This window comes from Dryobates pubescens, chromosome Z (assembly GCF_014839835.1).
Source record: "Dryobates pubescens isolate bDryPub1 chromosome Z, bDryPub1.pri, whole genome shotgun sequence".
Classification (NCBI taxonomy): Eukaryota; Metazoa; Chordata; class Aves; order Piciformes; family Picidae; genus Dryobates; species Dryobates pubescens.
Genome location: NC_071657.1, coordinates 60,059,307 through 60,083,343, shown reverse-complemented (window position 1 = coordinate 60,083,343; position 24,037 = coordinate 60,059,307). Strand labels below are relative to the sequence as shown.

The window sequence follows — 24,037 nt, the reverse complement described above, 5'->3', positions numbered from 1 at the left end:
GAATTGTTACTCTAGCATGGCTAGAAGCACCACTGGGTGTGTTTTGCCTTTTTCCTAAGGCAATGCCTTAACATCAAGCTAAGGGAGACAACTTAAGTCTGTGTATCTGCACATGTAGATGAGGAAGAGAAATGTGAATACAGTCTTGCAGATGAGTCACTACAACTAGTATAGGAAGGAGTGGAAAGTGCTGAATGACATTCTGAATGTGTTAGATGTTGTGGTTGTGTGTTTCATTTGGTGTTGAAATGGGACTAGGATTCAACAACTGGGCTCAAAACTCCCAAGAAATAAAATACCAACCCCATGACAAAGCTTAACAAAAAAAAAGGGGGGGGGGGAAAGGAAAAAAAAGGAACAAGATTATTTTCTAGCATCTGCTGATCTGCTGACCCTTTTGTTTTTGGCAGCAGTGAGGTCCTGTTCTGGTTCTTGACTCTCTTGCCTGCAGTTCAATGTCAGTATTTTAATTTTTGTGTGGAAAACACAGAAGTGCTAGATTCTCATCATGGAGGGGGTAACATGAGTGCATTTCCTGCTCCTGCCCTTGCTTTCAGGCAGCACAGTTTTAGTTCAAGTGCAGAAGCATGTGCCATGACTCGTTTGTTATTTTGAGGAGAATATTTGGATACAAGTTGGAAGTATAGTGATCTCTGATTTAAGTGTAACTCTGGGAATGTCATCAGCTACTGCTGAAAAGCAGCAAAAAGGCTTGGGGAAAGCCCTGGGGAATGTTTTGTTGCAGTCGCAGCCTGTGGAAGGAGAGAAATTGAGAGGAGTCAGGAAGCTCAAGGTTGACTCGCCACCCCTCTTACCAGGGCTGCTTTTTCCTTAGATTCCCGTTCACAGCAGCATAAGTCACTGGAGGCTGCTGGCATCGGCACCAGTTTAAGACAGTATATCACATACCTGCAGGCAGATTGCTTTTCTAAACACTGTTGCAAAGACAGATACAGAACCCTGGGAAGCACCCCTTCTGCAAAATTCAAGTTTCAAAATGTGGACTGTGTCACCACTTTACAAGACAGGACATCCTCAGCTGCAATCCTTTTCACCTCCTCTGGAGGCTGCAGTTGGCTTAGCTGCAATCAGAAGAAGCCCAGGAAGGTTAGAACAAGGTTCCTTTGTTGACCTTTGCACCCAGGTGCCCATGGCACATGGAGCTGTGTCTGTGTCGCTTCCCTGAGGTGTGCCGTGCTGCCTTCTCAGGCCAAAGGCAGGAATCATATGTGTGTGAAACTGCTTGAGCGCTTGCCAACATTTTGCTGGGTAACTGCCAGCGGCCTTGGTAATTTTGACCAGAGATAGATGATGGGGGTGTGGTAGTGGAAGTGGGTGGGACCACTGGGTGTTACTGAGACCTTTGCTTGCAAATTGCTTGACAAATACCCGAAATGGGGTGGGGCAGAACAGATACCGTAAGTATGGCCAGGCAGTGGGAGATTAATCACTTCCCTGGGACAAACCCAGGAGATTTCCAGCAGATTTTCTTTGATGGGACTTATTAGAGCTTTTGCATGTTTATGTGCATCTGTACAAGATCTTGGCTCATTGTGGGGGTAAAAATGAAGATATTTTCTCTCTACTGATGCATTGTCTCTTTTTACTCGTAGGTGTGTGATGTCAAACAGTGGGCAGTTCTTGTGGCCTCTCCCAACAGCCTGCAGCGACATGTGCCAGTATGACTATTAAGAAAGAAAAGCACACGTCAGACCTCAGCATCCCAGAAAGAAAAAAGGAAGAACTAAACAGAGAGAACAAATGACTGCACTGCTTGCAAAACTTGGGGCCATTAACTTTTTCTCCTGAGAAATTTCATCTTGGCCTTTGTGAGAGAGCTGGAAGAGCAAGCAGAACAGCCACAGTGATTTTTCATAGGTCCTTTGTTTCTTCCTTTCTTAATTTAAGTTTTTCCCCCTTTGTACCTGGATTTTATACTCTTGGCTGCACTGATCGCAAGCACTGGACATCAATATGTGTCATGTCATTGTAACCTGTCGGTCAATGCTGTGGACTCTCCTGAGTATTGTGGTGGCTTTCGCAGAGCTCATTGCTTTCATGAGCGCAGACTGGCTGATTGGCAAAGCAAAACCTTCGAGCTCCGAGGATGGGGACAACAGAACAGGGGGGTCACAGGAGCCTTACCGTCCAACACTGGGCATCTACGGGCGCTGCACCAGGATCTCCCACATGCAATTTTCTAGACGAGACACGCTTTGTGGTCCTTATGCTGAAAACTTCAGTGAGATCGCCAGTGGGTTCTGGCAAGCAACCGCTATTTTCCTAGCCATGGGAATCATGATTCTCTGTGCTGTGGCATTTGTGTCTGTCTTTACTATGTGTGTGCAGAGCATTATGAAGAAAAGCATTTTTAATGTCTGTGGTCTACTACAAGGGATTGCAGGTATGTGTACTTTGAGAGCAACTAAAGATTTTAAATGTTGGACAATTCAGCTGAAGAAATACAGCAGTTCTGTCCAGTCTGCAGACAGACTGCATTAGGCAGACCCAAAGCAGGTCTATATGCTGGTGTTTGTTCAAACACAACTGAAATTTATAGCGACACAGCATGTAATACATTGACATTGGCAGCAGAATTGCAGCCTGATGTGTGCCAAAATGAACTGACCATTGTTGCTTTTGTTTGCTGTTCAGGTTTTTCTTTCTGTTTGAATTTCTTTCAGTAACAAAAACTTCTTTCCTTTGTTACCAGCAGAGAGGAAAGTTAATACTCACATTAAGTCAGTCTATATCCCTCTTGCTAGTTTTGTAATTTTTCCATGGGCTGTTCTCTCAGTGTCTCTTCTCCATGGCTGTTCTCTCAGTGTTTCAGAGGTTTCATGACTGTGGTGAGACTAAATACTAATAACCACTCCAAAAACAAGAAGAGCTTGCAGTTGCACACAGTTCTCCACCACTTCATGCTAAGCAGCCTCCTTCAAGGCTTTGAGCTTTGTGATAAACCCCACCTTTACCCAGCTTATTGTTCAGCTGCAGTTACACAGCCTAGCGAGCTTATCTTTTCACTGTTCAAGGATCAGCTGTCCTTTGCCTGAAAAGATGGATTGGTTCTAGAGATTTGATGTTTCTGCCTAAACCCATGGGTTTTACAGAGATTTAGTGACTGTTAGTAAACCAACACTGGACAGCTCTAGTTAGAGAAATGTTTGGCGTTCTGTACCTGTCCCATCTGCAGGTTTTCACCTTTTGTGCTCTGTGTGTGTCTTCTGCCCTATCTCTGGCAGCCCTCAGAGATCTGTGGGGAAGGAGGAAATGAGCAGGCCCCCCTACTTTCTGTCTTGGAGTTGCTTTTAAGCAGATGTTTTCATTAAATGGGTTTTGTTACAACAAAACTTGTTTGCTCGAAATGTGAATCTGAATTTTCTCCTCCTCACCTCCACTGAGGTGGCCAAACATATCCATGGTGGCTGTACCTAGACAGGCAGCATAATCAAAGGTGTTCAAATCTTTATGAAGCCAGTTGGTTTCAGTATCACTAAGGTTGGAAGAGACCTCAAAGATCATCGAGTCCAACCTGTCACCACAGACCTCATGACTAGAGTAGGGAGGACACTAGTGCCCACTGCAGGCTTGAACTCACGACCTTCCCCATTAAAGGTCTTATGTGCTACCAACTGAGCCACACCACTCCCCTGTTTCATTTGCTCAGTTGAAACATAGATTAATCTTATTCTTGGCACACATGGGAAAATAGCCAAAAACTGAATCTGCTTCCTGCTGCAGAGCCAGTGGCATAGGCTGGGGACCAGCTGACACTGGCATGGTGGCGCTCTCTGTCCTCTGCTTCATGCATCTTCGATATAAAAGTGTACTGCTTACTTCTTGTCACCCACAAGGCTTGTGCTCTGGGACAGAATTAAGTCCTTAAGTTTGCTCAAGGTGCCACTGCTCACATGGTGGCATACAATTAGCAAATCAATGATCTTCAGGTTAAAATTGCAAATTTTGTGGTAGTTACTCCTGGTTTTCAGAATTTGCCAGAAACAAATGCAACAAGAAAGCAGCTCTTCAGTGCAGATGAAGCCAGGGGAAGGTTTAAGCTCCTTGCTTTCTTGCCTTGTACTTCAGAAATAATCCATAAGACTCGCTTTTCAGGAGCTGACATTACTTCTTTTCTGTTGGAGAGACATTTATATGGGAGAGATTGGTTGGCAGCATAAGTAGACACTTGGCATATAAGACTTGCGTCTGTTAAATAGTTAACTTCAGAGAACTTTACTTGCAACTCTCATACCATCTCACATGCCTAGTCTAACATCAAGGTTAGCAGGAAGGTCTTGTGTGGTAGAATAATGTTCTAAGACCACAAATTCGTGTGAAGATACATGCGAAAACGGTTTTATGTTCTGTTATCTAACCAGCTGTGCCTGTCTTGGGGCTTCTGGCCTCGTTAATTGAACAATACAACCAACGAAGCGTTTTGTGTGTGTTGTGGGATAGATCACTCAGGAACTTTACTGAGGATAGAAGCACTTCCTTTTTTTGTAATTCAGATAAATGACACAGCATGAAACCAAGTAATAGGAAAGGTCATGTTACTGAAACTGTTGCTATGAGAAGTACATCTGACGGTATTTGCTGTTAGCTATCTCGTGGCTAGCAACTCATTTTCTCAACATTAGTTTTATTTGGTCCAGTACTGCTTCCATGCCAGTAGCATTACAGCATCTATTTACTTAGTTGAAGTTATTTTCCTTATGACTTACCACGCCTGTTAATTCCAACTTCCTCAGTTCCTGAGTGTCAGAAATTGCTTAAGCAAGTTGTTCAAGAAGAAGCATTGTCGGTGTGGTTAATCCATACAGGGATTGTGATAGCTAGATTAATGCCCTGACCAGAGAACAAGATGCAACCCTGCCTTAATCATTTTAAGCATAAAATCATTCTTCTAAATGTGAACAATTATGTTTTTAGTGAGCATAGGAGAAGAATTCACAAAGTAGTTTTCTCAGACTATAATCAGTCCAATATTTGCAAGTATTTCAGTGTCTCATTTGCAAAGATTAGATGCATGCATAGTAGAGTAATCTACAGGAACACAGGCTCTTGCAGATGTTAAAATCTATCTATCTTTGCAGTGGAGATTTAATAGAATTAAAACCATAAAAGTTAATTTATTCCTGGAACTCTTTATGAAAAAAAACCCACCAAACCACAAAACCGAAACAGTGACACCACATGTATCTTTTAAATCTAGCAACACCAGACAATGCTTACAATGAAATAACAGAATAGAAAGCAGTATCTCTTCTGTTGTGATCCTTGGGCAAATCTGCAAACACTCATTTAGGTCAGTGTGAAGGAACCATACACCTATCTGCTCCATGGAGGCAGTGTTCTTTTTGTGGCAGAAAAATAAGAAATACAGAGCCATACAGGAAAAAAATATGGATCTTGTTTAAACCCCTGTAATTGCCTTGTTGTAGAGCAAGATCTTCTACCACTTATTTTCAGCCTGCAATGCCTTTCATTCTGGAGATACAGAAACAGTAATCACCTTTGGAGATGTCTGAGGATGGTTTCATCCAGAAAAGCATCTTTTCTCTTCCATGGAGGCTGTAAAGAATGGAGCCATGCACTTAAACAGATAATTAGTACCCATCAGCAAGAAGATCAGGCAGACATTCATTTGTATGTCTGTTTGGGGAAGGTATTCTATTTTTACAGTCTGTGAATCACTTGAAATGCAGAGGCTAGAAAAGGCAGCATGTTATTATATGGTAGCTTATAAGAAGCAGTTAAAAGTAAATTTTCACAGTAATCATTTAGTTAGAGGAAGTAAATAATTTGTGTTTCTGGCAAATCTTGGTGTGCATATAGGATAGTTGCATATGTGTTTACAAGCCTTACGTGGGCTTGAGTTCTTAACTTGGTGCTAAGTAACATAATGTAAATATTGCCTGGCCTCAAAGGAGGGTAGGGGGGAGCTTAGGACAGAGCCTGTAACAGGCTTCCTTCTGTGAAGAGTGTTCTTTATAAACTTCATCGTCAACAGCTTTTCTTGGCTTTTGTTTTAGCCTCTAAGGGCAGAGCTGGCACCTGGCTTCGTGGCTGGTTGGATGTGGCTCCTTCGCCACATCTGGTGGCTGCCTGACTTGCAGGTGAGCCACAACCTGCCAGCAGCACCTTGACAGTGAGCCAGGAGGTGGAAGCTAAGTTAGAAAGACATGTATTATCTTAACCACAAAACTTGAGCAGGCCCCTGTGTGTCCTTGAGGTGAGATACACCATCGTGTGCTTGGAATGTCTTTGAGGAGAACAGAGGGGAAAGGGTGCTGGTGTGTCAGGATGGTGGCTCGTTTTGGGAGATCAGTTTTTGTTGCTCCTGCATTGCACTGTTGGAGTGGGGCTGTATTGCACAGGTTTATTTAAATGGAATAAAATATTTCCTCTTCTCTGAAGTCTTTCCAGAGTGCTTATGGCTACATTGGTGAGCCTTCTCACAGGTCACGCTCTTATTACCTCTTTGTCTCTTCATGGTCCACTGTTTCATAGCGCAGACAGTGCTTGACTAAATGGGTTGCTGACAGAAGCATTTAAAAAAAAAGGTGTGGAAAAGTTGGGTTGTGTCAGTCAGGAGACCAACTGTGTCCCAGCCATGCTCTGAGGAGGTGTCTCTAGTTTGGTAATGTGAATGCATGGCTGCATTTTCCTGTTGTGAGGCTTAGCATGCTGGGCTGCTGGCAGTTACACCTGTAACGTAATTACGTCCAGTCAGACCAAGCAGAGGTTTGTGTCTTCAAAGGCCACTGCAGGCAGACCAGGAGCATTAGGTTTCCCTGGAGATTTTTTTTTGTCAGATCTGCTTGAGCCCAAATACTGCTGCTTTATTCTGGGAGACTGTTTGTTGTTTGTTGTTATTTTTTTTCCCCTCTGCAGTCCCAACCAGTGAAGTCTCTTCCACGGTACTTTCTCTTTTCATGTATGCTACAAGCTTTCCTGCATTCATTCCTCTGTCTTTTCCACAATTTCTTGGTTTCTCCTTTCTAGACAAGTGTCTTTGTGTCCTCTTCTGTTCCCTGCTGTGGTAACTTGGGGAGTTCCTCCGTTAGAAACTATCTTAGTACCTGAGCAATATTTCAGTTCCAGGAGTGCAGCCTTGCCCTCAAATGCAAGGAGACTTCACCCCCATTTTATAAAATGAAGTGAAACCCAGTCTGTGCCTGCAACAGCGTGTCTTCTCTGCTGAAAGAGTTTGTTCTACATTTCTTGCATGTCCAGCATGTTGTACTTATTGGTCATCATTTCCGTTTGAGTGGATGGGTGTTTAGGAACATGGCTTGTGCAGAGTGTGATGGAGACCATCTGAAGGGGAAGAGGATTTGGGTGTGTATGAAGTAGAATCTGGCTGTGCAAGGAGGGCTCATGGTTCTTCGAGCCACATGGCTGCATACTTCTGGCCTCTGGAAGGTAATGCAATCATTGTGGGTTGAGGAAGAGGAAGATGAGGTGGCAGGAGGTTGGCCAGGATTTTCCTCAGAAAGGGGAGAAAATACAGGAGGAGCAGCAACAGGCTGGCGGGGGGGCATGAGGCTGCTAGAGCTGTTTGATGCTCAGAGCATGATACGAAGTGTTAGGATAGTCACAGAATAGTTCAGGGTATTCAGCTGTAGGCAGCAGCACACTGTGCAAAGGCATTACTTTGTCTGAGAAAGGATGAAGCTGGCAAGCAAGAAGGAAAGCACCTTGTGAGCTCACGTTGATGCCTGCAGGTAAAGGAAGCTGTTGCTTGGCAGAGGAGCCCAGGCAGCAGGAGAGTAGAGTGAAAGTGGTTTTGCCCTTGAAGGCAAGGAAGCTTCTTGTTTGTCTTTCTAAAATGCAGAGCATGCATTTTTCAGAAAGCATATTTCCTCTTGGATTCAGGATTTTTCTTTTCTGATGCCAGAATTCTGAATTCTTGGGGTAGGAAGAAAGAAAAAAAGGAGGAGGGGGTTTCTAATGGAAATCCTGACAGTCTAAACTGCTTTTGCTGTCTGCGGCATAGTGCTTCCTGTAACCTATACGGCCAAATGCCAGCACAGTATCTGATACACGCTTGGCTGCCGAAAGTTCAAGTGAAGGGGACTGCTGTGCCGGAATATGCCAAGGAAGGAAAACTCAAGTTTCCTGAGTTCAAGTGCTCAGTTGCTGTTGAACCTGAGGGAGAGTTTTAGTAACTTCAAAAAAATAAAAGGAAGACTTCAGTGGTATGTTAGATTTGGTGGTCAGCTCATCTCCTATGCTACGAAGGTAGGCACACTGGAACCACTAGACACTCAGCATATTGTAAATAAAATACAAAAGTAGACAAAAAAATCAGATTTTTGATGTCTTAAGGGTTAGGGCTGGGCTGGCCACTAGATGAGTGACAGTTGCTCTTTAATATCTCCTCTCCCTTTCCAAAGGGGAGGAGAAATGGAATAAGGGAGAAAGACTTACAGATTGGAAAAGAAAACTAAACCAGATTTAATGAAAATAATAACAATAAAATGAAACATACACAAATAGATACAAACCCAACATCAAACCCAACACCCCTGATGGCAGTTATATCAGTGCCACCACTGATCCTGTGTGCACACACTGGGTAAGTCCCAAATGGAACTCAGCACTAGACAGGAACTGGATTATGGAGGTGGATTCTGGAACTGGATTCAGGAACACATGGATCAGGTTTGAATGCAGAACATACAGAGACCTACTGGGACTCCAGCCTTGTAAAACAGGGGTTAAACTTTGTGATCCCTCAGCTTTATACTGCATATGACCTATATCAGATGGAATACCTAGCTGGTCAGTTTTGAGTCTCCTGTCCATTCTTCCCTACAGGTGCAACCTCTTAGGTACTGCACCCCCAACATGGTAGGCAAGATTTAGTCACAACCTCATTTTCTATGGGAGCAAGTACAAGTAAGAGCCTTTCTGCATACCAATCCTTAGCACTAACTATAAACATCAAGCATTATTACAGCTAGAAAAAAGCACTGCAAAAAACATGTTGTTAATTTCAGAAAGTGCAGTCACTTAGAAGAGGCTGTGCTGAAAAATAACATCACTGAACAGGATTAGTTCTGTTCTAACTCAAACCAGCACACAGTGATGAAGTTCAGCAGCTGATTGTCTCAGCAAACATAAATCTCTTCCATCAAGCAGTGCTCAGTATGGGACTCTCATGCTACCCACTGAGAGGTGTTTTACATAGTTTTACGTGTGCGTGCTGAGGTCCCTTAGCTAGGAGGGATACCAAGAAGTTTTTTATACCTCTGCCCTGTTGATGTGTGGTAAGAGAGTACATTCTGCTCCTTGAGAGGCCAGGGGATAGTGGAAGGATAGCAAGGCTCCCTTTCTCTCAGGGGACAGTGGAAGGATAGCGAGGTTCCCTTTCTGTCAGGGGCTAGAGGAAGAGTAATAAAGGCTCCCTTTCTGTCAGATTTCTGTTTCCAGGACTCAGCCAAGAATTGTGCTACTGTTTGTGTATAGGAAAATACTTAAGCTCAACAAATGGTGTGTTTTTACACAAATGTAGGGGAAAAAAATAGGGAAGTAGCTCTTCTAGGATGGGGAGCTAACTTATGCTTAGCTCCTGTCTTAGGTGCGCTGGGTGTGGTAGTAATGAGTGGATTTGAGTTTTGCTTCCATCCCCAGTGCAGATGACCTGTACTCTGCTTCTATATGACCCATGAAGCCATGCAGCCATTTTACCTGTTTTAAGCTGAGGCAAGGTGTTACTTCAGCCTCCCACAGGGAGCTTTTGTTGGTAGGTGGTGGTTTTCATTTGCTTTCTGATGATAAGTGATTGATGGTGTGGAGGTTATGGTGCTCACTGGTCAAACAGCAGTGGAAAAGGTTATGGTGGAAGGTGTGAAATGTACTGTGTTTTCTTCTCTGCTGATTTCATGGATGTAATAATTGACACAGCCTGACATTTCTTTCCCTGATGTAGGAACTTGTCAAATTTACCATCCACAATCCTCTTTTAGCAGCTTCAACCCTTTTGGGCCATTCTAGACTGAAAAGGTAAAATGTGAGAGGTGACCAGCCCCTTCATGGCTGTGACTAAGCAGTGGCCCTGTGGGTTTGCATTGCTGAAAACATTTGTCTTTCCCTCTATTTGGTACTTTATCTCAACTAAATTGCAATTAGTATCTGCTGTACAGGAGCCTGCATAGTGTGTTTGCATGACTCTACATGCCTGATAGCTAGCAAAGGGTGTCATTTCAGGGCTTGAGACAAATCTTACTTAGATGGAGTATCTGGATTTCCTAACTAATGGGAAGTCCCACTACAGAGATAAACACTATTAAAAGCCAATGGTAATTTTTCCCTCTCCTCTCCTAAAAACAGGAAGGTACCTGTTACAGAGAGGTCCAACAGTTAAGTCATACCAGTGTGATTTAGTGGTATGATTTAGTGTATTCCTGTCCCTATTTCCACATCCCAACATCTGTAATGCCATTAGAAGTTTACTTATGTTTGCATAGACTTGGTTATGAATGAGCATCTTTTATTTGCTTAATAAAAGGGAAAAAATGCATGAGCAAATGGTATGGTTAGTTTGCTGCTGAAAACCATAAGGATCTTGTCCTCTTCCTCAGTGTGGGGAAGGCAATGTTTAGGGAACTGTGTTTTTTTCTGGTAACTCCATACCTGTATATGACCCTGACACAATCTGAAAAGGAAAAAAACCAGAATCTGCAGGTTTTAAGCCACCACCTCATTACAATTGTAAATAATTCATACTCCTGCCTCAGCTTAGGGTATCCCAGGAACACTGAGCTCTCTACACAGCTGCAGTCTTCTGCAGTGACTGCAGGTATGGAGGTATAGACCTTGCCCACCAGTACCCTTCTCCCCCTCTGCAGCCTCGCTTCTAATTTATCCCGAATTTGCTCTGCTTGTGCAAACCTGCATTGACTGTGGTGTCCAGGTAGGCTTTTTAAAGCTCTGAACCTCTTAATAGTATGCATTTTTCTTTTGTGTGTTGTGCTTGATTTCCAAGTATGCCAGAGGCTGTCTCCAAGCCACCAGGACATGCAAGGTCTTCCTTCTGTTTTTGTGTAATAACTTTCCTGTCAGCTGCTTGCATTTGGTGGGTCTGGTAGTCGTCCAGGGGGGTGGAGAGCATCTGTAGAGGCAAGTCTGGGGCCCTGTGCTGTGGCTTCAAGAACTGCCACTCCCTTCCACATCTTGGCACTACCCTCAGCCTTTTCCTATCATCAGTGTGGAGTGCTGAGACCAGCACATCAGCTGACCTGAGCCTGCCTCATTAGCTCTTATACTCATTAGTACGGGATTACCAAATCATTTCACAGGACTGAAGGTGTCTGTTAAATGGCTGTTAAGGGAGGTTGTCCCTTGGTTGTCTGTTGGTGGATCAAGTGGTCAAAAGCACTCAGATGGAGATCTGGTGTGCAGGGGTTTTCCAGGGTAACTCTGCATATGCTAACATAGAGCATTTGTGCACATACTGTACACATTAAATTGGTCAGGTGTTTGGGTAGCACACTGACACATTTGGAGATATGAGCAATAAGGGCAAGAGTTGTTTTGCATGTCTGGTGCTGTGCTGAATGTTAATCTTCTATAGTTGTGCAGGAGATTAGAATGATCAGGATCACTGCTGCTGAAGAAGTGACCCTCCTGCACTGCTTGCATGGTATTGTGCAAGGCTAATCCCTGCCTTTACCCTTTTGCTCTTCCTGTTTTAAAACGCTGTTGCTCAGTTGTGCTTGCTCCGTGGGACCGTATTGCAATGCTACCTCATTGATCACAGCTGCTTAATTTCCTGTTTCTTCAGCAGCATTTAAAAGGGTTTTTTTCCTGTTTTGCTAGGAAATGAGAAGATAGTTTCAGGCTTTGCAATGGAAATTGGCTTTATTAGTATACACTGTTGTTTAATATGGCACAACAGCAGCTGCACAGGAGACTGTCAAAACTAAATAGCATGCCTTCACTTAGCTAAACAAGCATCTGCCTAACCCCTGTCTCAAGGGCTGCTTCTAAGGATGAAATGAAAAAGCTTTTACTCAGATCTGACCCCAGCACATAATGTGACATACAAACACCCCTAGCAGTAGACAGCTCTGATGATTTTTCATGACGTTAGCCTGGCAGTGCCATGCAGTATGTAAAACCAGGAGGAGCAGTTGCTTGCTGCAGTTCCAGGCCCTTAAAAGTGGAAAAGTTCTTGGTGCACAAACACAAAAAGCCTCTCTTCTAGAAAAGGTATTCCTGAACTGTCTTCAGCAATGTTGCTGCACAGCACTGCAGTTTGTTACATATTGATATCGTGTGCTGCAGCATTTTGCTTTGGTGGGTTTTTTACCCTATGTTTAATAGGTTGTCTGTGTTGTCATTAGGAAATGGTAATATAAAACGCTGTATGGGCAGATTGCCTCACTGAAATATGGGGAAATGTTCTATGCTGACAGACTTTACCAAACAATTTTAGATGAGGTCTCTGGATTTGAAAAGTCATGTGAATTATTTTCTGTTTCTCACTCTTAGGTATCTGGCAGCATTGTGTAGCATTTTTTCAGACCTCATTTTCACAGTATCACAGTATCACACATTATCACAGTATCACCAAGGTTGGAAGACACCTCAAAGATCATCGAGTCCAACCTGTCACCACAGACCTCATGACTAGACCATGGCACCAAGTGCCACGTCCAATTCCCTCTTGAACACCTCCAGGGATGGTGACTCCACCACCTCCCTGGGCAGCCCATTCCAATGACGAATGACTCTCTCCGTGAAGAACTTTCTCCTCGCCTCGAGCCTAAACCTCCCCTGGCACAGCTTGAGACTGTGTCCTCTTGTTCTGGTGCTGGTTGCTAGAGAGAAGAGACCAACCCCTTCCTGGCTATGACAACCTTTCAGGTAGTTGTAGAGGGCAATGAGGTCTCCCCTGAGCCTCCTCTTCTCCAGGCTAAACAACCCCAGCTCCCTCAGCCTCTCCTCACAGGGCTTGTGCTCAAGGCCTCTCCCCAGCCTTGTTGCCCTTCTCTGGACACATTCAAGTGTCTCAATGTCCTTCCTAAACTGAGGGGCTCAAGGTGCGGCCTAACCAATGCAGAGTACAGGGGCACAATGACCTCCCTGCTCCTGCTGGCCACACTATTCCTAATGCAGGCCAGGATGCTGCTGGCCTTCTTGGCCACCTGGGCACACTGCTGGCTCATGTTTAGGCAGCTGTCAATCATCACCCCCAGGTCCCTCTCTGTTTGGCAGCTCTCCAGCCACTCTGACCCCAGCCTGTAGCTCTGCATGGGGTTGCTGTGGCCAAAGTGCAGCACCTGGCACTTGGACTTGTTAAATGCCATCCCATTGGACTCCACCCATCTGTCCAGTCGGTCAAGGTCCCTCTGCAGAGACCTTCTGCTCTTTAACTGACCAACATCTGCTCCCAGCTTGGTGTCATCTGCAAATTTGCTGATGACTGACTCAACCCCCTCATCCAGATCATCAGTGAAGATATTAAAGAGGATGGGGCCCAGCACTGATCCCTGAGGAATCATAAGAGGTAACTGAGAGCTGGCAAGAACTAAATAAAAGGAAAATGTAATTAGGAAAAATTATGGTAGGATAGAGCTAATTAAGAAGTGGAAACAAAACTTCTTGTGAAGTCTTGCAGTGCAGCTGTGCTCAGAGAGGGAGGTTAAATCTAGAACAATGCGAGTCTGAGAGCTTCTGCAAGCCTGTAGGGAGACCACAGTGGAAAACAGCTTTTAATGTTTTCAAAATGAATTTGTTCCTCCCAGCTGGGCAACAAACAGAAGTAATTCCACAGGTAGCTTGGCTGTGAATCAAAACTCTTACCCACTGTACATCAGCGTGAAGAACTGGACGTATTCACTGCAGAAGTTTTTTCTTCAGACAGAGCACTGCATTGTTCTCTGTTCTTTCTCTTGAAGATCGGCATCTCTTCAAAAACACTGTGACATGAGCAAAATTCTGCTTTATTAACAAAAAGAAACCTCTGTTGTTAATATTTACTGTCTTCCCTCCAGATTGTTACAGTTTATGGATTTATGAACATTAATATTAATGATGGTTTATTAATATTAAAAACTGCCCAGAACTTATCAATAGGTTCAGTGTGTGGCTGGAATATATATTTACAGTAGGAATGTGCAGTATTTAGGCAATATAACAATTTTGAGCAAACTGGGAAGATAACTGGGAAAGAGAATCCCTGGCAAACTGTTAAACAAAGGAGTCAACAAACTAATTACTCACTAATGAGTTCCACCCGAGTTGCTGCTGTATGTTAGCCAGGCTTTTGGTCGATGGCTAGTCTGGCTGCAGCACGATGGTGGGCGGCTCTTGAAGCTTTATGGTGTGTTTCCACGAAGGGCTCCTGTGTCTTTCTGGCTAAACTGAGGCACGGCATGGATTCCAAGGCATGTGAGGCTTGGCTTACCAGCTTGCAGTAAGTAGGGCTCGTGGCTTCTCTCCCAGATGTTGGACAAGGCAAGGCAACTCAAGGCAAGACAAGGCGAATACAATTTGGCCTATATTTATCACTTGCCTGAGATTCAGTATGGGCCAACAGGGCAGCTGAAGCCAGCAAACAGCCAATGAAAATGGGATTCTGCCAGGCCATGACCATAGAAGGCAGAAACACAGGCCTGGTCTGGGAGAAGCATGGCCAGTGCACATGCTCTTATCCTAAAGGGAGACTTTATTTACCAGACTTTTTGGTGCCTGTTCTTTTGTCCTTTTTTCCCTGTGTTTCCCTGGACTCCTGCAGGAGGGAGGGGGGAGAGGGGGACCGTGTCTAGACATACCAGGACCTGTCTGGGGTTGTGCTGGGCCGGTTTGGCCCTACCACCACACAGGTACACCTCAAAGCAGACTGACAGGGGATAATTGTTGCTGTATCAGTTTATGCTGACATAGAATTACACAGCACAAAACTGAACTTTGTATTTCTATGGCTAACAAAAACTTCAGTGCTTTAATCCTAAATTACAGTATTGAATGGGTTAGAAAGTTGCACAATACAAATTAAATACAGAAAGTAATATTTGAAAGAGTCAAATGCAAGAATAACTGAATCAAGGTCAAGAAACCTGAAAATGATAAGAGTTACTCAATCCAGAGACCAGCTTTTGTACACCAATCCATAGATTGTACTAGGAGCTGGTCTTGTACTCTTATGCAGTTAGTATAAATGGATCCCAGGTACTTGGCTCTTCTTTCCAGACCCTTGTAAGCTCTAGGCCATGTTTTCCACTCTGTTTCATTCACTGGCAAGATAACTTGGCTCCTGGCTCTGTGCAGCCCCATCCAAGTGCCCTTCCTCTGCCTTCCCCCCAGGGACTCTTCAGAAAACAAAACCAGACATCCCCATGCTGCTCTGTGCTGTCCATAAGCAACCAAAACTGCATTTCCCTAACATTTCTCCTGAGAGTGTCTTGTTGCAGAACTCAGTAGCCAGCAGGCTATGAATTTGATGAAGCTATTGCTGTTATGGGTTATGTCACATATGCCTTATACTCCATCTTTGTGTGCCTTGACTGAAAAGCAGATTGTCAGCTATTTGAGGCAGAAACTGTGTGCAGAGGTGCTGGGCTCTGTGGGAATGCAAAACAAGAGAGCTGCAGGCTTGAGAGCAGCAGGGACTGAGCCTCAGCTACAGAAAGACAGGGATATATGTAGGTAACCTTTAATTTCTATCAAACGAGCAAAGAGATGTAAGGGACCTGGCCTGGCTCTGCCTTGGGCACACTGGTATGAGAAATCAGTGCTGAGATTTTACCATGCATTTTTACACTGTGGACCATTTCACCCCGGAATGTCCTGTTGGTGGCTTTTGCTCAATGGCAGCTGCTTGCAGATGTGTTGAATGTGATGAAAGCTGTAGGAACAGCCCCCTGGCTTTCTCGTGTTGCGTGAAAGACTGTTCCTTAGCTCCAGGGTGGTAGAGTACAGAGACTGTTGAGCCATTTGTATTGTTGAGCTATTTGTATTACTTTTAACCATTTCATTTGTTTAAAAGCAGACCATGACTTTCCAAGCAGCATCACAATGTCTCCTGCTTTCGCTATCCCAGCTATATATTACCTTGTTCTTTCTGCTTGGGTATTTTCCCCTTGCCTTTGCATCTCTTTGCAGGAGCAAAGAGGCAGTTCTTTTTTGGGTGCTGTTAGTTGGATAGTCAGGTGCTTTGGATTGCTGGCTTCTGCTTTAGCCCATAGTTCACTTTGTGGTATGTGGAAAAGCATCCTCTCTGTTTTGTTTAAGCTGCAAGGGTCTTTGAGACATGCTCTGTAGCCTGTGACTGTCTTTTGTAGTTACTGGAAAGCAGACGGCAAAGCTCCTCTTGATGTTTTTACTTGAGCGCCCCTTTTCGGGCAGTCGGGGAGATTCAGGCAGGGGCCTCTGCACCCTGCGCAGCTGGGCCGTTGCTCCGGGTGTCAGAGCTTTGAGCCAGATAACCTGGGGAGCCGTCTGTGCCTCTCTGTGGGCTGAAACGCAGAAAGTGCAGTTTCTGTTGTGGGGATGTTGAATTGGTCTAATTGAATCACTTTTCATAGCAAGGAGAAGCCAGGCATTACAGAAGTGAGAAATGATGAAAAACATTGGTGATAGGAGAAAAATGCGTGTCCTGAGAAGCTTTTTGTTTGCACTGAAAGGGGTAAGAGAAAGTAGGACTGCTAGTGAGGACAGTAGTTTTAATTTTTATTATGCTAGTCCATTACAGGAATCACAAAGTTAGCTATTTGAAGAAAAAAGTCAGGTGAGAATCACTGTATTCCAGTCTGTATTTCAGACTTTTCTCCAAATTCTATTTTCATCTGTGAGAAAACTTACATAGTTTATCAAATTATGGACTTACACCTTGCAAATATTTCTCCAGTAATTTCTGTACTCAAAAAAAAGAAAGTGTGTGTGTGTATGTGTGTGTGTGTGGTTAATTCAGTGAAGTCCAGATGACTACTCTTGGCAGCAGTACTTACAGCCCTTTGGGCGGCTGAGTTACCTTTTGGGTAATGGCTTTTCGCTGGGCCATACATATCATGAGCCATTAACTTTCAGTTTTGGTAAAAAGACACGGAGGTAGATTCTTAATTCTGCTTGTGACTCAGTCACAAGACAAGTTTGCTATGATACATAGACTCTAGGTTTGTGAGTGATGGTGTGGTAAACTGTATAAACTTCCTTGTTGGCAGCAGCAACATCCTCATTTCAGATCTGGCTTCTTGATTCAGTGATGGTGATTTCTGACTACCAAAGGGCTTGTGATCATTAGAGAAAATGGCAACTGGCCCATATCAACATGCAGTCAGAAAAATACACAGTGCAGACATACCAGTTATGCAGAACAGGAAATTAGTGATGAACAGAGGAGAAGGAACCACTGGTGTTTAGTCTGAAACAGCAGCAGGGCTCAGCAGGATGAGAGGACAGCTCATCCAGGTCTGTCCAAGATAAAGCATTTGGTCAATCAGCCAGGAAACACTGCAAAAAAATTGTCATTGATTCTTAAATGTAAGCAGTGATGAAATCCCTGCACAGAGAACGGAGATCTCTCACTAATGGATTTTGCTGCCCCAGAGAAATAATGACCTTTAGTTATTCATGCCTGTGGTGGTGTATCATGGGTAGAAAAACACTGGAGGAAGGGCTTTTGTGAAATGTCTGGCATTGGCAGGCATTGATTTTAGACAGTTGGATGACAAGTTTTGCACTTTGTTTAAATTAACTGCTGATTAGCTAGCACTGAGCTTTTCTTTCCCCAGGAGGACGTTTTCTTGCATCTAGCGGAATTTCTTTAAACAAACAACTAAGGATACCTAGTGTACTGCAGAGCAGGCTAGTCTGGAATTGGAGAAGATGCAAACTGGCCCCTTGTGAAAGGGAGATCTCAGCGTGTTTTTTTGGCAGGGCCCACAGGAAGCACTGTAGTCAGTAGCGTATTGGGCGTTTTGGTGAAAGCTTGTGTCTGTGCAAAGGCACATCGTGTGTGCAGGGACTCTAAAGTGTTTAATTTCCTTAATGAAGCCCTTCACTGCTTGGGTAAAGACTCATTCTCACAGGACAGATGACTGAATGTGAGAGATGATCAGATGGGTTAAATATGTAGTCTAAGCATTTTACTTCCAGCCTGAGGCACAGCAGGGTGTTCAGGCAGGTGAGCAAGATGGGGAGTTGAGGCTTTTGCTTCTGCATCACTAGAAGTGTGCTTTCCTTTTGTAGTAGTTGGCTGCGTGTTTGGAGGATCCCAGAGCTACCTATGCCCTGGCTGTGGGTTCTTGGATCCATTTCTTTGGAGCTGACTCCAGAATTCCTTCATTATGAAAGCAGGTTACTGAACTGGCAGTTATGTTTTTCCTACTGTGTGGCAAATTAGCAGATGCAGTGATTGGTTCGTTTTGGTGTGGTTTTGTTTGTTGTTTTTTTTGCCAGAAAAGAAAATTTATCTTAAAAAAAAATCTGGATGAGAAAAAAAGGCAAAAATGTTTATAATTAGTAACTAAAGCTGAATGGGGGCTAGGTAAGCACAAACTCAAAAGTGGATGTAAACCTTCCTAAGTATTTGAAAAGTGCAGGTACAAGCAGTAGTCAGAGATGGTCACGTATGCAGGCTCTGTGTGCAGAGCAGTAATATGTGAAAACAAAGAACGTAGAAGTAATACCGAGGTTTAAATTTGGATAGTTAGGCCATTGTCATATGAAGTCCTACACAAGAGAAGATACAGGATAGCTCCAAGCTTAGATGAAACACTGCATGGTACATACTAGGAAGCAATCACTGAAGGAAGGTTGGATGGATGAAGACGAATCACCTCCTGATACTTGGTAGTGAGCAGTGACTATGATAACCATTGCTCTGTGTTGTGTTTAATGCTAAACTGACCATTTACTAAAGTTCTGTCTTTCTGTTTTTCATTTCTAGGCCTTTTCCTTATTTTAGGCTTGATAATTTACCCTGCAGGTTGGGGATGCCAGAAAGCAGTAAGCTATTGTGGACCTTACGCTTCTGCTTACAAACTAGGAGACTGCTCCTTGGGCTGGGCTTTCTACACAGCTATCGGTGGCACTATTCTGACATTCATCTGTGCGGTCTTCTCAGCACAAGCTGAAATAGCTACGTCCAGTGACAAAGTTCAAGAAGAAATAGAAGAAGGAAAAAACCTTATCTGCCTCCTTTAACTCCAGTGGGGAAAAATACCAGCACCTGGATATCAGTCTGCTTTCTGTTGACTGGACAAGCAGATCTGCTTCCCTGTTTTTACCATTTGTGTGATTGAGCCCCATGCATCCCAGCCCCGAACTACTGAAATGGTATTTCTTCCTTGCTGAGCAATGAGGATCCAAGAAAGGATCTCAAGAAAGCAGAATGTAAATATTTGGGGATTTTTTTTGTTTCACTGTGTGATCATGACATAGTGGAACATGCTAATCAGACCGGGGAGGTGAGGAGTCATGTGTATAGCAGGAATGTGCTTTGGTGACAAATTCTGATTGATTGGATTGCCTCACCCACCTTGGTCACTTGGAAGAAGTTTGATTAAAAGTCAGCACATTTTTTAAATTTTGTTTTTCTTAGACAAAAGACAAAGCCTATTTTAACTAGGCCTTGTTTCCAAGGGCTCCTCTCACCTGTGAATACTTCACCACTACTTGGTTTGGTACCATGTTTTTCACTGAGGTGCTTTTTGATACTGAACTTAAAGTACAGTGCCTTCTTGGATAGTAAGTACATGCTGGAGAGAGCAAAGCGCTGACACGATGCAGTTTACACCAGTCCTTAAGCATTCAAAAAGTTAAGTCTCTGCCAGCTTTGGTTTGGTTTGTCTTAAATTTGCAGTGCGAGGTGTGCCACTTGTTACTTAAGCAGGTAAATAGTTTTGTTTCCATTGGCTAGCCAGAGAAGCTGTCACAGTGGCTTTCACCTAATTGTTTGAAATAGTCTTGGTTAGAAATATTTCTACAGCCTTTGTTAAAACTCCTGAAATCCCGAGCAGATGGCAATTGCTCACAGCACAGCTGTGAATGCCAGCGGCCAGGCCTGGCCCTGTAGCCTCTCCTGCAAATGTAGACTGCGTGTTGGACTTCCACAGTATTACTCTTTATCTTGCCAGTGACACCTCATTCCCAGTCTACAGATCAGTCTGTCTCACCACTCGCAGCTGTGTGAGTCCTTAAGAAACTTATATTTTTCAGGAAGTCATGCCAAATTCTTCATGGCTGGGAAAAATCTTTCCTTTTTTTTCCTTTGTCTTTTTTTTTTTTTAAACTGTGTGTAGTATGGACTCTATTCCAATTAAATCAGCTGAAATAAACCAGATCTTGCCACAAATGACATTCCTTTCTTGAAGGCAGTTGGTTCTATTACTTCCTTGTGGTGTTGCATCACTTACTCGAACTACTTCTGAACACAAATTTTGAAGCTCTTTTAAAAAAACAAAGGAATGATGCAGCTGTGGCATAGAAGCATTGGGGATAATTTCTCTGAGAAGTAGTTCTAAGGAAATACTAAGTGAATTGTAGACTCCTTACTTCTTGGTTGTTTAACACCATCCAGTGACAGTGTTGATCTCTGTCACTTCATTGTATAATATGGAGCAGAGACTCTTGTTTATGCCTGATCAGTCCCTTAAGATGTGCCATTAGTTATTTATAGGAATGAAAAAATTATTGTTACTGTAGAGGTAGATAGCTAATTTCAGTACACTGCTCAAGTCATTTGCAATACAAGAGTTCATCAGTCATGACCACCAGCCCGGGGCCAGCCGCAAGCATGGGTGATCACCAGCAGTCGCGGTGTCAGAGCACCCCGCAAGCACAGCACAGACACTGCCTTGGCCTGGCCCAGTCTATGGAGCAAGCCATGCCCAGCTCCCAGCCTGCACGTGTCCTTGCCCAAGGCACCTTCACGCCACATGCCGGATGGATACAGAGATGATCTCTGAGCTGCTGTGCAACAGATGAGGTCAACTTCTGCTGGTATTTTAAAAAGGGACTGTTCAATTTAGCCTCTCTCTTCTGGCATTTACTTGCTCCTGCAACTCAACAGCCACCATGTTACAGTTTAAAAACGGGTAATTCACTTTTCTTTGAAATAGTTAATTAAAAAAACCCAAAGGTTGTGGTCTGGAACCATTTCTACCAACTGCCTGCACAAAGGAAGGTTTTTAACAAATCAAAATGACTAACACAAAATGGTGTCTGAGGATGAAAATAACAGCCAGCTCTTCCTGTCCATGCCTGAGCTTTCATCCGAATTTCCCCCTGTACACACAAAGATACCATCTGAAGGGCAAGCAGGTGGCTTTGTACCTCGGGTCTGCCAGGCAGCCCAAGCCAGTGTTCCTCTTGAGCCCCCTGCTGGGACACGCATCTCAGAGCCCAGCCACATCAGCTGTGCCTTTATAGGCTCTGCATTTGGAAAGAGGGGCTAGGAAAAATAAGAGTAGCCTATAAATCATCTAAAAATGAATTATGCAATAGATTGACATCTCCAGCTTTTCTTAGGTGGGTTGCAATCCAGTGTCCATGCTGCCACTGCCAGCAAATGCTGATGCTCTGTTGGAATGACAAATACTGCTGTGGCTCAAGCACTTGGTTAGTCAGGGTAAGGTCAGGTCTTCCAAAAACGCATAGAGGGCATATACTGCTTTGGCTTACAAGTAAACAACGACCAAGCTTCGCTCACCCAATCTGCAGGCCTCTGCTGTGAACTGCAGAAGGCTTAAAAGTTTATTAGTAGCGCAGTGTTTAAGTACCGCAGGGGTGTTTTCCAGTGGCATGTTTTGCTTCCATTTGCATTTGTAACCAAGAACCATCTTTTCTGCTTGTTGCTGGTGTACTATCAACTTGCTCTGCAACAACATAACCAACTAACTTGCAAGAATAGCCATGTTCATCACAGAGCACAAATAGAAGACAGGCTGGGAAGAAATGCAGAAATAAAAAAAAAAAAGAAAAAGAAGTATTCAGAATTTCTTTTCTCAGGGTTCTGTTTTTCTAGCAAGTGATAAGATGGTGTATGTTGCAGACTGCTTTTTCTAGATGAGATTTCAGGTGTAGGGTGGCACTCATCCAGTCGTACAGCTGTTTAAAGTTGTTCCTCAACAGTAGCTTTTTGCAGGGGGGAAAAAAAAAAACACCCAACACAACAAAACAACAATAAACTACCAAAAAAAAAATAATAATAGATCAGCTTAAAGCTAATTTTATGAATTTCCTGAGGGGGCTGTGGAGTGTAACTGCATCTTGATGTACATGCACTGCATAGGATCTAGAAGAATTTGCTGTGGATTCTATAAAACCTGTGTGCCAATTACTTCAGTTTAACTTTTTGTGGTATTGAGGAATTCTTCAAACATCTGTGGTTTGATGAACTTCAGAAATTTGTATTCTGTAAAGTGCCATAGACTTTTTTTTTTAATTGTAGCATATTTTAAAATTTTATATATATATATAAAAATATACACAAACGTGTGTGAGATGTGCAATACCAGGAACGGGGGTTTGTTGTGGGTTGTTCTGTTTTTGGTTTTGGTTTTGTTTTTTCTTTAGGTTTTGCTTTTAAACAAAAATATTTCAAAAGGGACTTCCCAGGGAAGAAGCGGCTGGAGTTTTGGTGGTGTGGGCAAACTAAAAAGCATAGAGTAAAGCAACAGAACCACTGATTTTAAAGATTAATACAGCAGTACTAACAACAGTTTAAAAGATTGAACAGAAATCTCTTCTAGATGGATTTGAAACACTCAGTAATACAAACAAATGTGAAGCTGTGTCCATCTCTGGCAATACACAATTTAAAAGCTGAAGAGGCTCAGCAAGGTTTCTCCACGTGCTTTGTTTATAATGTGGCACTGCAGAAAACGTTGCTACTGAGCTACTTCTGTGTTGTCTGTATCACCTTTGTATCTGTTTTACTCAATAAAGTTCTCTGGATTCTGAAATATTTTTTTCAGTCAAATCATTTCCATTGTGCATTGTCATCCCACAGCTCATGCCCAAAGTGGTAAATGGAGGAGCTCCTGTCTTCCTTGAACGCAGTGGGCGCTGGTGCCTACCTCAAGGGATGGACAGAATCCAAAGCAAGCAGAACATGCCAGCAACCTGTAACACCACAGCCACTTTGTACAAGAAGAGTGGCTGTGGCCATCTAACTAGAGTAGATTTTGAGCCATGGTTTGTTTGTGGTACTGTTTTTCTGTTCTTGAGTCACCACTATGTAGATTTCTTAGCATGATTGATGTACCTAATGTGTTATTTTTAATCTAGATTTCAATTAAAATACGAGTTTTCAAAACTGGACTCTGTCTACTTTAATTCAGATCTATTGGTCACATTGGGCTATTGCAAGGTAGCAATTGCAGCTCCAGTGGCTCACTGAGGTTGTTCATGTTTCAGATTTCCATCTTGTTTTAATTATTATTACCACTTACTGATCAAAAAGTATGTGATCTGAAATTGTAGCTATGTGTTATACAATACAGTTGCATTAAAGAGACTTTTTGTACTGAATTTCTTGCTCGTCTGACAAATGTTCTTTTTGCAACTAAAGCACTGTACTTCCTTCCTCATGAAAAGGGTTGCAAAACAAATATTGCTTAACCACACAGACTCTTAAAGTGGTGTTTGCCACCATTTCTTACCTTTCACCACCTGAGATTTCACAAACCACTGGAGAGGGGTTATATACTGTTCTCTAAGCAAATTTATGGCCAAAGTAGGAGTAAGGCCCTCAGTGGCTGAAAGGCAAGTTGGCACGTGAAGGATGTTGATTTGCTGGAACGTGTCCAGAGAAGGGCAACAAAGTTGGTGAGGGGTTTGGAACACAAGCCCTATGAGGAGAGGCTGAGGGAGCTGGGGTTGCTTAGCCTGGAGAAGAGGAGGCTCAGGGGAGACCTTATTGCTCTCTACAATTATCTTAAGGGAGGTTGTAGCCAGGCGGATATTGGTCTCTTCTCCCAGGCAGCCAGTACCAGAACAAGAGGACACAGTCTCAGGCTGCACCAGGGGAGGTTTAGGCTGGATGTTAGGAAGAAGTTCTATACAGAGAGAGTGA

At 43.4% G+C, this 24,037-nt stretch overlaps 1 protein-coding gene and 1 pseudogene across 1 annotated transcript in view; both read left to right on the top strand.

The window, feature by feature from the left end:
* The window catches only part of LHFPL2 (LHFPL tetraspan subfamily member 2), a 153,354-nt gene extending 134,047 nt beyond the window's left edge, over positions 1-19,307 (top strand). Inside the window, exons 2-3 of the mRNA XM_054178854.1 lie at positions 1,614-2,404; positions 18,908-19,307. Coding sequence (XP_054034829.1) covers positions 1,975-2,404; positions 18,908-19,164 — 687 coding nt within the window. The 5' untranslated portion in view covers positions 1,614-1,974 and the 3' untranslated portion in view covers positions 19,165-19,307. The remainder of the gene's footprint in view (positions 1-1,613; positions 2,405-18,907) is intronic.
* LOC104301785 (uncharacterized) lies at positions 19,216-21,850 on the top strand (annotated as a pseudogene).
* The last annotated feature ends 2,187 nt before the right edge of the window (positions 21,851-24,037 follow it).